Source organism: Oratosquilla oratoria, chromosome 11, assembly GCF_046742065.1.
Source record: "Oratosquilla oratoria isolate Oo_2021 chromosome 11, ASM4674206v1, whole genome shotgun sequence".
NCBI lineage: Eukaryota > Metazoa > Arthropoda > Malacostraca > Stomatopoda > Squillidae > Oratosquilla > Oratosquilla oratoria.
In genome coordinates, this window is record NC_134787.1 from 63,887,826 (window position 1) to 63,903,896 (window position 16,071).

The 16,071-nt window shown below is 35.7% G+C and overlaps 1 protein-coding gene across 12 annotated transcripts in view; it reads left to right on the forward strand.

Moving 5' to 3' along the window:
- LOC143029865 (uncharacterized) overlaps positions 1 to 16,071 on the forward strand; it is a 137,608-nt gene that overhangs the window by 108,482 nt on the left and 13,055 nt on the right. For all 12 annotated transcript variants that reach the window (XM_076192997.1, XM_076192999.1, XM_076192996.1 and 9 more), the window contains 4 exons: positions 1,022 to 1,282; positions 11,719 to 12,767; positions 14,027 to 14,208; positions 14,867 to 14,997. In XM_076192997.1, the coding sequence (XP_076049112.1) occupies positions 1,022 to 1,282; positions 11,719 to 12,767; positions 14,027 to 14,208; positions 14,867 to 14,997 (1,623 nt within the window). The remainder of the gene's footprint in view (positions 1 to 1,021; positions 1,283 to 11,718; positions 12,768 to 14,026; positions 14,209 to 14,866; positions 14,998 to 16,071) is intronic.

The window sequence follows — 16,071 nt, forward strand, 5'->3', positions numbered from 1 at the left end:
ATTTTGTTCGATGTTTATGGTAGAAGACAATTTCTAACGAACACCACTTCTAAACATTTCAATTTAATTCTCTTGCTTTCTTGTGCCAAAATCATTATATTGGTGGGTTTTTTGACAGATTTTCTAATGCACTTTCCTCCAGTGGGATTTCATCATTCCATTTAGCATATAGAATTTTAATCTTTGTGACAAATTTTGTGTAGTATCCAGTGTAATAATTATTACAAAAGGCACTTTGTTGAAAGAGCATATGTATTTATACATACATATATATATTATATATATGTGTATATGTATGTATTTATGTATGTATATATGTGTATATATATATATATATATATATATATATATATATATATATATATATATATATATATTGTGTAAACATTAAGCAGTCCCTTTGAGTCTCTTTTTACAAACCTAATTTTGCAGGATGTATTTTCATAGTAGTTTTATCATAAGTATACCAAAATGGGATATGAATTATATATGTGATAGGATTTTTAAAAAGCTACTAGATATTGTATTTGAATGGTTATTACAAAATTATTAATTGGTAAGAAATTCACGAAATAATTTCTTCAAAGACTTTTTCATATTTATACGGTTCAGATTTGATAAGGCTCAGTACTAAGAATATTACATTTTACCAGATCACACATTGACTAATATTAGTTTAAGTTTGAATGTGAAGATGTTTTCTGGGTCTATTTATGCTTTTTGTTTTGCTTTCATATTACTGTTGTGTCTTATGCATCATTAACTTGGAAGAAAAAATTGACGTGTTCATGAAAGCATCTTCAAAATTATGTAGCTATTCATTTTTATATAGCTGTTGATGCAAAATTGTCATTTTTAGTACAGTGACAACTATATATATATTTTTTTTTAGCAAAAGGATACATTTATTATAGATAAATAAGCAAAATTTGCTGCTTTTCATGGAATTAATAGAATGGGAAGGATGCTGTATTTTCTTGACAGTGTAAGGCCTCATTCATATGAATCTTTCCACATGCAGAAAGTTGCTGTCAGTAATGCCGAAACCACCTTGGCTGGATTGCAAAAGCAGCTTGCCACCTCTGAATCCCAATCAGTGGAGCTGAAACAGAAGCTGGAAAATACTTTTACCAAGAACAAGGATCTTACCACAGAGCTGGAGACCCTAACTATGACCAATGAGGACCTTGCCAGTAGAATTAGATCTGTAGATATTGGTAGTGAAGATACTGCTAAGAAAATTGCCATGCTGGAATTCAACAATGAACACAACAAAAACAAGGTAGGAAGATTTAGATGTCTAAGCATAATTTTTAATCCTTTTTTACATTTGATGCAGTTGTGAGTCAGATTGTTTCCTTGGGATAGTTAACTCCACCCACAAGTCTTTAAGGAATGTTGAACATTCATAGAAAGGATTCTGAGGGAAATAGATCAATTCGTAGTGCCAACTCAAGTCAGATTTTTCTAAAATATACAGGTTACCACTCTTGTAACCTTACTGACAGACCTTGATGTGTCCAGTGTTTTCTTATGAAAGTGAAACTAGTAATGGCAAGATAGGTAGAACATTTCAGGAGGTTATTGAATATAGAGGAGGATATAGAAGGTTTGATTGTGGCAATGGGAGAAACGTAAAATGAGTGTGATGTGAAAGAAGAAGAATATAGCTATAGGACAAGAGGAGAAATAAAGAACAGTGAAAGTGTCAAAAACTGATGCTGCAACTGATTTACAGTTGTCACATGGAGTGATTGATGAAGGGAGGGGCAATTATTGTAGGTTGGCTTATTTTTCCATATACATGGGAAAGGGGACATATATAAATGTAGTAGATTTAGAGGAATCGGTCTATTAAGCGTAGTTGGTAATGCATATGGGAAGGTGTCGAGAAGATTAGGAGGGAAATGGAGGGAGTAACTGGGGAAAATTAGTGTAGGTTTGGGAAAGGAAGAGTGTATAGATAAAAAAATTATAGTAAGACAAACTTCTCTTGATACAACCATTACATGGAGGACTGAACATCTCATCTTGCACTAGCCCACACTTGCTATTTCAAGACAACACAATACTTCTTCCTTAAATGACCTATGGGCCTGTCTGATGGCTGTTATCTGGGAGCCAGAGGTCTCCTACATGAGAAATCCATGACAACAAATTGATTGATTGATCTCTTCTTGCTTTGGTATTTTTCCAAAGTTTTACATTTCTTTGCATTGAATTTCATCTTCCACTTCTGGCTCCATTCACAGTGTATAGGTTAAGGTTTCATCAGTGGCATTTTGAAACTGGTAGTAGTGCTAGGGAAGAAGTGTGAGGAAATATTCTTAGTTAAAACCAAGATGGAGGGAAAGGGATGAATGAGATTGGAATAAAAGGTGAAGATTTTTCTTCCCCATGTCAAGATACCATACTTTGTAGAAAGTAATATGATAATAATAATGAGTAGGTAGATGAAATTAAGAAAGCATATAAATAATTACCATATGTACAAATTAATATTTTTTTATTTTCTGGAAAGTTGACATTCAACAGCAAGACTTACAATTTCTTTAATCATTTGAAATTTGTTACATACACCAGTCACTGTTCCCAATTGGTTTTAACACATTGTTTGCATCACTTAATTCTGTTTTCAATTTTGTTTTAACATGACATAATTTGCAGTTAACATGTTCTTTGATAAACCCACATAACCATCTAAAATGCTTGTTGAACTTCAGTAACATTTTATGCATTAAGATTAATCTTGATACTAAAATGATTGAATTTTCCTTGGGAATGGGTTCTTTTCAGGAGGAGGTACGTTGGGTGGTTCATCACCATGCCAGGCATTTCTTACCCTGCCATGTAGCATGTAATTAATTACTAAGATGGAAGTGACTTCACAATGATAATAGGTTTTAAGTCCCTGAGTGAATGCTATTTGCATATAGAAACTTCTGCTATTGCATAGCTTTCATTTTCCCGCTACCCCTAGTAATAGTTTAATTTTATGTATTGAATAATAATGATGAGGGGAAAAAAATTATCAAGTTCCTTGAGCATAAGTATATTATACATGTGTACATTTACCTAATTGTAATATATAGGAAAGGAGCAATGCTCATTGGGTCCCATCTATTCTCTAATTTTTTATCATACCTATCCTCAAATTCATGTACAGTTGCAACTTACTCTATATCTTTGATTTCCAATTATATTTAGATTTGAACTTGTGTATTGCTTGAGCTTGGGGCATATCACTTCCTAAGCTGTTCCAAGTATTTATGCATCTATATGGAAGACCTTATTTCTTCACGTCCTTTAGACATGTGGTCTTTCTTAATTTGCTCCCATGACTTCTTAGACTTTACCATTTTTAATCAGGAGATATCTTCTGGTAGTGCAATTAATACCCCTTTAGTGACCTGAATATTGTAATATTATCACCTCTTTTTCTTTGATCTTTCAAGGTTGGTAGACCCAGTGCAACTCATCTTTCCTCATATGGTTTATCTGCCCGTTTAGGGAGCAGTTTGGTTGTTGTCCTTTGTATTCTCTCGATTTTGCTTATACCTTCACTCTGTGTGGGGACCACACCACTGATGCATATCCTAGGGTTTTGATGAGTTCATCATCTCTTCATCCATGTAGTGAAATGCCTCTTTGATCTGCAAAAGTTCATATGTCTCTCCCATGATACTGCTGATATATCTGTCAGGTGACAGGATGTCTTTTTGTCAGCATTCCCAAATATTTCTCTTCATTGGCTTTTGTAATTAGTTCACTTCCCAAGGAATAGGATGGTCTTTTGCTACTATTGCCCATTTCCAGTACTTTGCATTTTTTTGGTATTGAATTTAATTTCCCATTCTTGGCTCCATGCAAAAATAGTGTCTAGATCTTTTTACAATAGTCTGCTGTCCTCCTCAATTTCACTCTTCTCATGATGCATCATCTGCAAACATATTGGCATAGCTTTTTGTTCGTTCTATCATGTCATTGACAGACTAGAAAATTATTGGTGCAAGCACTGAACCTTGTGGAACTCTGCTTGTGTATTTACCTAGTTGTATTTTACGGGAAGGGGAGCTATGCTCGTGGTGTCCCGTCTTCATATCTCATTTCATCTAAACTGTTTTTAAATTCATGTATTGTTTTTGCACACACCACTTTCTCATCTAACTTGTTCCAAATGTCTATTACTCTGTGAGGAAAGCTGTTCTTTTTCAGATCTCTTCTATAACTGTCTTTCTTGATTTTCTTTCTGTGTACTCTTGTATTTCTATCATCCCATTTTATTAGATCCTCTCTATCAATACTTTCTATGCCTTTCATGATTCTATAAATAGTTATCAAGTCTCCTCTCTTCTTTGCTCTAATGTCTGTAGCTCAAGTTTTGCTAGTCTCTCTTCATATGATAGTTTTGAGAGTGTTGGTGCCAATTTTGTAATTGCTCTTTGTATTCTTTCAAGTTTTTTTATACATTTTTTTGTACTTGGTGACCATATCGTTGCTGCATATTCCAATCTTGGTCTTATCAGGGTGATTAGAATTTTCTTCACCATTTCTTCATCCAGGTATGTAAATGCCACTTTGATTGTTATTAAATTATAAGTTTCTCCAAAAATCTTGTTTATATGTTTCTCAGGTGACATATTATTCATAATAATGACTCCCAGGTCCTTCTAAATTTTTACTTTTTTTATTCCTTCTCCCAATTTATATGATCCTACTATTCTTTTTTTGCTTTTTCCAAATTCCATTATACTACACTTCTTAGTATTGAACTCCATCTCCCACTTCCTACTCCATTCCCATACTTATGGAGATCACTCTGTAGTGACTCACAATTTTCTTCAGTGTTCACTTTTTTTAACAGTTTTGCATCATTTGCAAAGAAGCTCATATAACTTTCAACTTCTTCATCCATATCATTAATATATATAGCAAACATTATTGGGGCCGGAACTGTTCCTTGTGGAACACCACTTATTACTTCATCCCAATTAGAGTGTTTGTCTCTTATCACTACTCTCATTTTTCTTTCTTGCAAAAAGTCTTCCATCCATTTAAGCAGTTTGCACTGTATTCCTTCTTCAGTTTCTAATTTCTTAAGCAACTTCTTTGTCAAAAGCTTTTTTTTTAGGTCTAGAAATGCACAATCAGCCCATCCATCTCTTTCTTGTATTATATCTATTAGCATTGAATAGAAACATATTAAATTGGTGACACATGATCGTCCTTGTCTGAATCCAAATTGCCTTGGATTTAGCACATTGTTTTTTTCTAAATACCTTACCCATCTACTTTTGATCTTTCACAAATTTTTGCTATTGTACTTGTTAGAGAGACTGGTCTATAGTTGGTAGGTTCTTCTTTATTTCCCCCTATATATATAGGTACTATATTTGCTTTTTTCCAATCTTTTGGAACTTTTCCTTCTTAAAAGGAACTGTTTATGCTATGTATTTTGTCTGCCAGTTCATTCCTGCATTCTTTCAGTATCCAGTTTGCTATTTCATCTGGTCCATGCGATTTTCTGACATCAAGATTACTCAAGTGTTTCAATATTTCATTCTTTGTTACTTCTATTTCTTTCATAGGGGAGACTTTCTCTTCCCATTTGATCTCTCCAGGTTGTATGTTCTCCCTTGTAAACACTGATTTAAAATGCTTGTTCATAATTTCTGCCATTTCTATTTCCTCTGTGTATTCAACTCCTTGTCATAATTTCTCTAATTCTTGTTTGTTTTTCAGTTTGTTGTTTACAAATCTGTAAAATAGTTTTGGTTGATCTATACATTTTTCTATGACATCTTTTTCATATTTTCTCTTTTCCTCTCTGCACACTTCTACATGTTCATTTCTATAACTAGTATATATTTTCCATTTTCAGGTCTTTTGTCTTCAATTTGGTCCAAGCATTATCTCTTTTGTCTTTTAACTCCCTACAACTTTTGTTGTACCAGCACTTTACATATTCTTTTTCTTGTTTTTGTCTTGGGACATACTTTTCCACTCCTTTTTTTATAAATTTTTGTCAAAATATTCCATTTCTCTTCCACTGTTATTTCCTCTTTGAATATTGTTTCCCAGTTTTCTTTTTGAAAGAATTCTCTTATTTTATTAAAAAAAAAAATTCATACATCAATCAATATGTGGTCACTTTTACTTATTGGTGTCTAATATTCAATCTTTTCCACTATTCTAGGTTCTGATGTGATTATTAGGTCTAGTCTCGATGGTTCTTCATTTCTATACCTAGTGTTCTCTTGAATCCATTGTGTCATTGTATGGTCAATAATCATCTCAAGTAGAACATTTCCCTCATGAGTCATCTCCACCCTTTACTGTCATCTCTTCCCAACAGACTTCTTTGCAATTATAGTTGCCCATCATAACTATTCTTCCCCCATCTTCCATTATCTTATTTAATGTTATCCTTGTGTCTTCTAACTTACTTTTATTTTCTCTCTCTTCCCACGAGGCTGTTTTTGGAGGCACATAATTTATTACAAACTTTCTGCTCTTCTTATCTTTGTCTTCCACTTCGATCATAATCATCTCTATTCTTTCCATATGTGACACTCCTCATGTTTATATCCTTCTTAGTCAGAAACATAACTCCACCCCCTTGTTTTGTCTCTGTTTCTAATCCAATAATTATATGCATCATGTCCTACACTGTTGGGTGATAGTGGACCTTTTAATTTTGTTTCTACAATTCCCATTATGTCCAGTTCTTTTTCCTTCAGATAATCATTCAGTTCGTTCAATCCTGTTATTAATGATATACTAACATAAACAGATTAATCTCAGGGTTGAATGAACTAAATGATTACCTGCCAGAAGAAAAACCAGACATAATGGGAATTGTGGACACAAAATTAAGGGTCCATTACCACCAAATAGTATTGGACATGGGTTATATAATTATTGGATTAAAAAGAGAAATGAGAAACAGGGCAGAGGAATCATGTTTTTGGCCAAGAAAAACTTTAATGTGACGAAGGTTACAGAGGGTAAAAACAGTCTGGAAATAATCATGATAAAAGTTGAAGAGAGCAACATGAAAAGTAGAAAGTTTGTGATGATTTATGTGCCCCCAAAAATGGGCTCTTGGAAAGAGGGTGATCATTCAAAAATGTTAGGAGATACAAGGCATTCATTAAAGGAAATGCTGAAGGATGGAGGTAACTTGGTACCTATGGGAGATTTTAACCTAGAGGAAATCTGTTAGGAAGAGATGACAGTGAAAGGCAGAGAGGATCAATGGGGAAATATATTACTTGACTATAGAACATACAATGACACAATGGGTAAAAGAAAATACCAGATATAAAAGTAATGAAGAACAATTGAGACTAGATTTAATATTTACAACAGAACCTGAAATTGTGGATAAAATTGAATAAAGACACCATTTGGAGTGACCACTTTCTAATAGAGGTTGAACTAAAGGAGGAAATATATGTAAAAAGAAATGAGAAATACAGAAAAGGAAGAGTGTACAATAAAACGGATTTTGGGAAACTTCAGAAATTCTTTCAAAATGCAAATTGGGAAAAATTCTACAATGAAGAGACAAGTGAAAGAGAAATGGATGATCAAGGAAATCTGTTGGGAAGAGATGACAGTGAATGGAGGAGAGGATCCATGGGGAAATGTATTACTTGACATGACTATAGAGCATACAGTGACACAATGGGTAAAAGAAAATACCAGATATAGAAGTAGTGAAGAACTGTCGAGACTAGGTTTATTATTTACAACAGAACCTGAAATTGTGGACAAAATTGAATACAAGACACCATTTGGAGTGACCACAATCTAATAGAGATTGAACTAAAGGAGGAAATATATATAAAGAGAAATGAGAAATACAGAAAAGGAAGAGTGTACAACAAAATGGACTTTGAGAAACTTAAATTCTTTCAAAATGCAAATTGGAAAAAATTCTGCAATGAAGAGACACAAGTGAAAGAGAAATGGATGATTTTGATGGAAATGTATAATGAATAAATACATACCAAGACAGAAACAGGAAAAGGTGTACATTAAGTGCTGGTTCAACAGAAGATGCAGTGAGGCAAAAGATAGAAGAGATAAAGATTGGAAAAGTTGGAAAAAAAAAAAAATTCGGAAAGTGACACATATATATCAGCCATAGAAATGATTATGTAAAAGTTTGCAGAGAGGGAAAAAGAAAGTACAAAAAAGACATCATAGAAAAATGTAAAGATCAACCCAAACTATTCTATAGATATGTGAATGATAAACTTAAAAATAAACAGGAAATGGTGAAACTATTCCACAGAAATATTGAATATACAGAAGATTTAGAAGTGGCCAAAGTCATGAACAACTACTTCAAGTCGGTTTTCACTAGAGAAAAAGTACAGTATTGGGACGAATTGAAGTGCAATCGCCCCCTATGAGGGAAAAATCAATAGCACAAAAAGAATAATGGATCAGTTAACAAACCTTGATGTCAGGAAATCACATGGCCCTGATGGAATTACAAATTGGATACTAAATGTAAAGAATAATTAATGGACAAAATATATAACAGAATAAGTTCCTCACTGAAAGAGGGAAAATTACCAAAGGACTGAAAAAATGCCAATATTGTACCAATATATAAAGAAGGAAACAAGAACCAACAAATTACAGACAGGTCTCCTTTACAAACACTAGCCAAAATTTGTGAAAAAATGATCAAGAATAGATGGATAAAACACCTGGAAGAAAACAATATAATTAACCCGAGACAATTTGGATTCAGACAGGGAAGATCATGTGCCACAGACTTAATCTGTTTCTACTCAAGACTAATAGATATAATACAAGAAAGGGATGGATGGGCTGATTGTACTTTCCTAGACTTACAAAAAGCCTTTGACCAAGTACCACGCAAAAATGTATTAAAAAAAAAAAAAAAAAAAAAAAAAAAAAAAATGGAAAACATAGGAGAGATACAAGGTAAATTACTAAACTGGATGATTTCTTGCATGGCAGAAAAATGAGAGTAGTGCTCAGGGAAAGAGTTCAGCATGGGAGGAAGTGATTAGTGGAGTTCCACAGGGATCGGTATCAGCTCCAATGATGTTCGCTATTTATGTGAATGACATGGATGAAGATGTGGATTGTTACATGAGCTTCTTTGCAGCTGATGCTGAATTGCTGAGGAAAGTGAATACTGAAACAGATTGTGAATCCCAACAGAAAGACCTAAACAAGGTTTGGAAATGGAGCCAAAAGTGGGATGTAGACTTCAACAGTAAAAAATGTAGCATAATGGAGTTCAGAAAAAGTAAAAAAAAAAAAAAGACCATCAGAACAATATGAAATTGGAACAAAGGAAATAAAGAAATTTTAATCTGAAAAAGATGAGTAATTATTTCAAATGACATGTCCCCTGATAAAAAGATAAACAAAATTGTCAGAGAATCTTACAACTTTTTACCTAATTAGACGAAGAAATGGTTAAAAAAAAATACTAGTCACACTAATAAGACCTAGACTATGCTGTGACACTATGGTCACCCAGTACCAAAAAGAATATAAAGAAAATTTAATGAATCCAGAGAGGAGCCACGAATATGGCCCCAACTCTTTCAAACCTGTTATATGAGGAGAGAATGGCTAAACTGAAATTACTGACTTTGGAACAAAGAAGAGAAAGAGGCAACGTGCTGACCATTTACAGAATCATGAAAGGCTCAGAAGTCCTTGACAGAGAGGACTTACTCAGTTGGGATAAGAGAAATACAAGGGGACATGAAAAGAAACTCAAAAAGGATACATACATATACCAAAGGCTCTTTCCTCCTTACAAGGGAGGTAGCCAAAAAAACAAAGGCATAAAAACCACTCCCACCCATTCCATCCCTAACATACTTGACTCCCCTCCACCCTTTTCTCTCCCTCTTATCTTGGCACCTCCATAAAAAAATCAAAAGGATAGTTATAGAAAAGACCTGAAAAAAAAATCCACACAGTGGTGGATATCTGGAACAAACTGGATAAAACAATAGTGTGTGCAAAAACTATACATGAATTTAAGAGCAAACTAGACACTATGAGATACAAAGACGGGACACCACGAGCAAAGCTCCCCTTCCTGTAAGATACAACTAGGTAAATACACACATAGGCACAGAGGTCATGGAGGTAATTAAGAAAGTCCACATGTCGAAAGGCTGTGAAGAAATACAGTTTTCCAAATAGTGGAATAGCTTAGGAGGTCATATAGCCCAAATTCATACAATACATGAATTCAAATCTAGTTATAATAATTGGAAATCAAAGATATAGATTAAGTTGGAATCAGAGTCTAGGTATGTTAGAAAATTAGAGAATAAGAGACAGGACCCAGTGAGCATTGTTCCTTTCCTGTATACTAAAGTAAGGTGAATACACACACACACATGTACCAAAGACCCTTACTTCTTACATGGGGGATGACCTAGTCAGACTACATGCTTACATCATCTGTCTGTAAACTAATGGCATCTTTCTCCATATAAGGGAGGTAGCCAGCCAAGGCACACACAAATTCCCACCCTTGTTTCCCTCTCATTGTAGCTTGTACATCATAAATAAGATTCATTTAGCAACTCTTCCCATCTCAATACCTTGGGGATGAATGTCCCCCTGTCCCCTGCCACACTGCATGGTTCAAAATCCATGCAGTGAAGCAGATCTTCCACAGCAGGTTCCAAGAGCCAGAGCTTGTTTACCAATACCATTTCACCATATGGTGACCCCCACAACCTGATCCACTCAGATTGAATTAAGAACTAAATGAGGACATCCCATCTGGTTCACCCTGTTGTATAAGTAACTCAGAGGGTTTATAGAAATGTTCTAGGTTTATGTATTCATTTGCTTCTGCTTCTTTAGTCTGGCTTAGAAAAGTAATCGCCAGTTCTAATAGAGTTTGCTTTGCAGCTAAGATTTTTTTATGTCCAGTGATGTCTTTCAAAATCTTATCCAGCAGTTGCGGAGCCTTGATTGCAGGACCTAGTGATTAAGTGTTCAGTCTGCCCTGCAAAGCATATAAAAGGATTACAACCTGCTATAAACTGTAGGGTAGGAAATGATGATGACTGCACTTGTGTTCCATCAATCTATTTCAATGTAATCCCAATGCCATTGTAGGCATGGCAGCATTTGAACTAGATGTTTATTCACTTTGCCATTGTATCTATTATTATATCTAATTACAGTGATATCTTCCAAATAATCAAATCCAGCAATTGCAGACATCATTGTAACTAGTGATTTATTTCATAATAGTTACAATGTCAAAGTAAATAAAAGTCTCATTCAAATGCTGCCATGTCTGCTGATGGCATTAAGGATTATGTTAAAATGGATGGAACCCAGGTATGGTCATCATCACTTCCTAACCTACAGTTCATAGTAGAATGAACAGACTGGACTCCAAATCACGAGGTCCCAGGAATGAAGCACCATAACTGCTGGATTTGACTACTACTGTATTTTATTAATTAATTTGTTTGTTGTTCATTATAATGTCTAATCTAATTGTAAGATAGTCAAGTGTTACATAGTACCATTTGATTAACAGGGCTGTTTGAGTGGTCTTATGGTTACTTGAATCGCTGGGGTTTAAGTTATGTACATATTATATAATTGGTGTGATATTTTGTTTTATACAGTGATGATTTGCTGTAGGGATTCTAAAGTACCTCTATTTATACTCAGGTTAAGAACATGGAGATTTCTAATGATGAACTAAAGCAACGAATCAGTACACTGCAGAAAGAAAAGGAAGACCTGCATACTCAACTTAAGGAAAGAATATCTGTTGTAGAAGAACAAATAGCCAAAGAAAACAGTGAAGCACAGGAGAAACTTATCAAAGACAGAGATGGGATGCTGCAAACACTTACTCGAGAAAAAAAGGAGTTGGAAGATAGACTTCTGAAAGTAAAGAGTGAGTTAGAAGAATCGTACAACAAGGAGAAGAAATGTATGGCGGAACAGATTGAAGGCTTGACAGAAATCAAGTCCAGTTTTGAAAAACAAATTGTCCAGATAGAGCAAAACAATGCAGAAATGCACAACAAGATTGGGGATGTACAGGCGCTTCGGGATAAGTTCAAAGCTTTAGCTGAGAAGACACAATCCGAAAAAGATGTTTTACAACAAGAGTATGATCAACTGAAAACAGTAAGGGAGGAGCTGGATGTAAAAGTGAGCACATTAAAAGGAGAGTTAGAAGTTCTTCAAAAAAAAGTTGAAGAAGAGTTAAAGGAGAAGCAGAATTTGCAAGATAGCAAGGCAACACTACAGCATAATCTGACCAATCTTCAGCAACAGGTTCAGGGGTTAGAGGAGACAAACAAAAAACTAAAGAATGACCTCACAGCTCTCACTGCAGCAAAACAAGAACTCGAGTCTTTGGTAGCACAACAGCAAAAGACAATCAAGACTCTTGAGGAGAGTGTCTCAGAGAAGGAACAGAAACTAGAAGTGGCTCAGAAAGAGAACAAGGAGTTGATGATAAAAGTTGCAGATTTGAATGATACCATCAAGTTGACAGAGGTATCATCAAGTATTGAGAAGAGTGCAGAGAGCATCTTTGAAGATAAGCAGGTAGATGGCAAAGAAAGCAAAAACTCTGGAGATCTTCAGGCAACTTTGGTAACAGTAAAAAGTGAATACGAAAATGCTAAAGATGAAATAAAACAAAAGGCTGAGGAACTAACAAAGGCCAACGATCAGTTAAGGAAACTTCAAGAAAAGCTTAGGTGAGTTTGCATTTGTTTTTAAATTCAACCTCAAGATATAATGGGCATTGAAAGTTATGAAAGCTAGTAAGGCACCTAAGTTAGATGGGTGTCATATGGAGTGTCTGACAGAGGAAGAAATAGTGAGATTGTTTAATATGTGCCTCAGGGAAGGAAGTGTGCCAGTGGACTGGAGGAGTTCCACAATACAATGGAATCAGAGACAAACATAAGTGTAATTTACTAACTTTAGAGAGATTGGTCTATAGTTCATAAGCATATGGGAGGGTATTTGAAAGGATTAGAAGGGGAACAGAGGGAGAAATTGGAGAAGAGCAGTGTGGGTATAGGAAAGGATGAAGTTACATAGATCAAGTGAAGACAGACGAGTTGGGGGATGTGTTGTGGATGTATGTTGAATGTTGAAAATTTGTACGTGAATTGTAGATCCTCTGAAGGTAGGGAATGGTGAAAGTGAGTAGTTTGAGGTGAAGGTAGGGCCATGCCTGGATTGTGTAATGTCACGATTGTTCTTCAGCATGTGTATGGTGTATGGATAGGGTAGTGAGAGAGGCAGGCACAAGGTGTGCTGGGCAGGAATTTGGAGCTAGTAGGTGAGATTAATAGGAAGTGGGAGGTGAACCAGTTGCTTATGGATGACACTGTGCATGCAGCTGAGTTGGAGGATAAATTGAAGTAGTTAGTGGTGCAGTTTGGGAGAGTATGTGCATGATGGAAGCTGAAAGTTAGTGTGGACAAAAGTAAAGTGATGAGATGTACAAAGGTAATACTGGATTGGAGGTGAATTGAAAGATCAAGAGGATGGAGGAAGTGGAGATTGTTAAGTATTTTGGGTTACCTGTGGCAGAGAATGGAAAAGTGGAAACAGGTCAGAAACAAGTTATAGAGTAAGGGAAGCAAGGAAATGAAATGTCTGTAGGTAATGAAAAGTGTCATGAGCATTAGCTGTCTGGGAGCAAACACAAAGAGAAGACTGTATGAGTGGGTGATTGTGCCACAATAGTCAGTGTTGCCAATTAAATGAAGTTGATTTGCTGTGGATGCACTGTATCTTGCTGCATTGCTTCAGACCCAGGGAGATGGGTGAGATGCAGGGATGACCTGTCATCCAGGAGGAGCCAAGATGTGAGAGATGGAGGGGTGGTGAATGAGAGTGAAGTGCCTTTTGACTTTGGCTACCTCCCTTGTAATGGGGAAAAAGCCCTTGGTATATGTATTTTATTTATCATTAATTTTTATTTATTTATTTTCTTTTTTAGGGTGGAGGAGGTTATTAGTGGGGAAGTAGAAGATTATCGAAGAAAAATAAGAGAACTTGAGTCACAGATAGTTTGTATGGAAGAGACTCATCGTGACCAACTGAAAAGTGTTGCCAAAGAATGTGAGGCTCGGATAGCTGTCAAAGAACAAGAATGCCAACATACTTTGTCATCTGCTTATGGTAAAGTATCATTAGTGTATATATTTTTGAATAAGTAATTTGTATGTATTAGGCTATTGACTGCATAGTGGTATGCAATCACTATTTGCTACTTTAAGGTCAGCCCTGCAGACCACATCCTTACAGCATTCATCAGTGTTAAAGAAAAAATTTCTACCCATAGAAGAATATCCCTTCTTTCTTCTGGAGTCTACCCTTTACCACTCTTAAGTCTTCATCTCTTTATTTTCCTGTCCTACGATAGCGTTGGTGGTGGGAGGGGGGTTAAGAATGCCAGCACCATGTTCCCATGGATTTTATAGAAGGTGACTAAATAGGATAGTGTGGGGACTGAGTATCTCCATATGTATATTATGAGTCTACCTTTCTATCATGTTTTGTCTCGTTGCTGTTGAGTACAGTGAATCTGGGTCAGTTAGTGGTGTCTTTTTTTATTATTATTATTATTAAACCTGTGAATGTTGTGTTCATGTAGGCATTGTAGGAAGTGAAGTACCTTCATATGTTTTTTTTTGTTTTTGTTTTTTTCTTCATTTCTTCCTTTTCACTTCTTCTATATTTCTTCTTCATCTCCTCCTCCTTCTCCTCCTCCTCCTGTGCTACAACTAGAAATATGTTTTCAGTGCTTGAAGCACCATTTTTTTTTCTCTGTTTCTAGACCAGCAGGACAGTGAGACAGGAGCTCTTGTTCGACAACACCGAGAACTGTTGAAAGAAGCACAGGAAGAGTCACAGGAGAAAGCATCAGCTCTGGATGCACTCAAGCACGAGTACCAAAATAAAATGAAGGTATTATTTTGTAATGATGACATATTTAAGCAAATTACATCTTTCATATTGAAAGAAAGAATGAGGAAAGACTGTCAAAAAGAGTGTGGATGAAAAGAAGACCAAGAATGAGGTGGATGGATAGACAGGGTGAAGGGGCATTTGATCCAAGAGGAATGTCTGTTGAGTAAGGAAGAGGGGGTGCAAAAGATAAGAATAAGGGGAAGTTGGTTGTAAATGGATGAATAAATAATGCAGGCTGTAGGAATCTTCATATATGCCATGGAATTTTTTTTTTTTTTTTTTTTTTTTTTTTTTTTTTTCTGGTTACCAGTTCTGTCTGTCAGACCCTTCTCTGGAGATGCTATGACTTGTTGCATTGCTCTTGACTGAAGCAGTGTGGCAGAGGACAGGGATGACCATTGTTCAGGTGGCCACACCCCTTGTAAGGGCAAAAAGGCATTCTGCAGAAAGAAATTAATCACACTCTATAAAAAGGTCTTGGGTCCCCCTCTGGGGTATTGGCTACATGTTATTGTGGGGGTTAAAAGCTAGAGAAAGAGAAGAGGAGTTTGAATGTGTTTGAGATGAGGTACCTAAGAAGTATGATACAGGTTACTAGACTGGATAGAGCTAGAAATGAGGTGAGGAGAACAGGGTGGAAAGGGAATTGAGAGAGAGGGTTGATGAAAGAGTATTGGGATGGTTTGGACACAGGGAAAGAATGAGTGAAAATAGATTAGTAAAAGAGTTGTGGAAGGCAGAGGTAGTAGGAGTGAAAATGAGGGGGTGACCAAGGATGAGATGGATGGGTGGGGTAAAAGGGGCATTGGGAAAGATGGGAATGTCTATTGAGGAAGGATGGGAGAAGACAGAAGATAGGGGTGAATGGAGAATGCACTCAAACCTCATTTTTCCGGATTAATTGGTGTAGCTACCTGTCTGGATAATGAAAAAATACGGATATTGAAAATGTTTTTATTTTAGTCCAAAATACAAAGTCATAAACCCAAATTCACCCTTCAACTAACCTTAACGCATAGTGGAACATAACACAATGGCCTTCACCCCGCAACTAGCATTGTTTATATACAC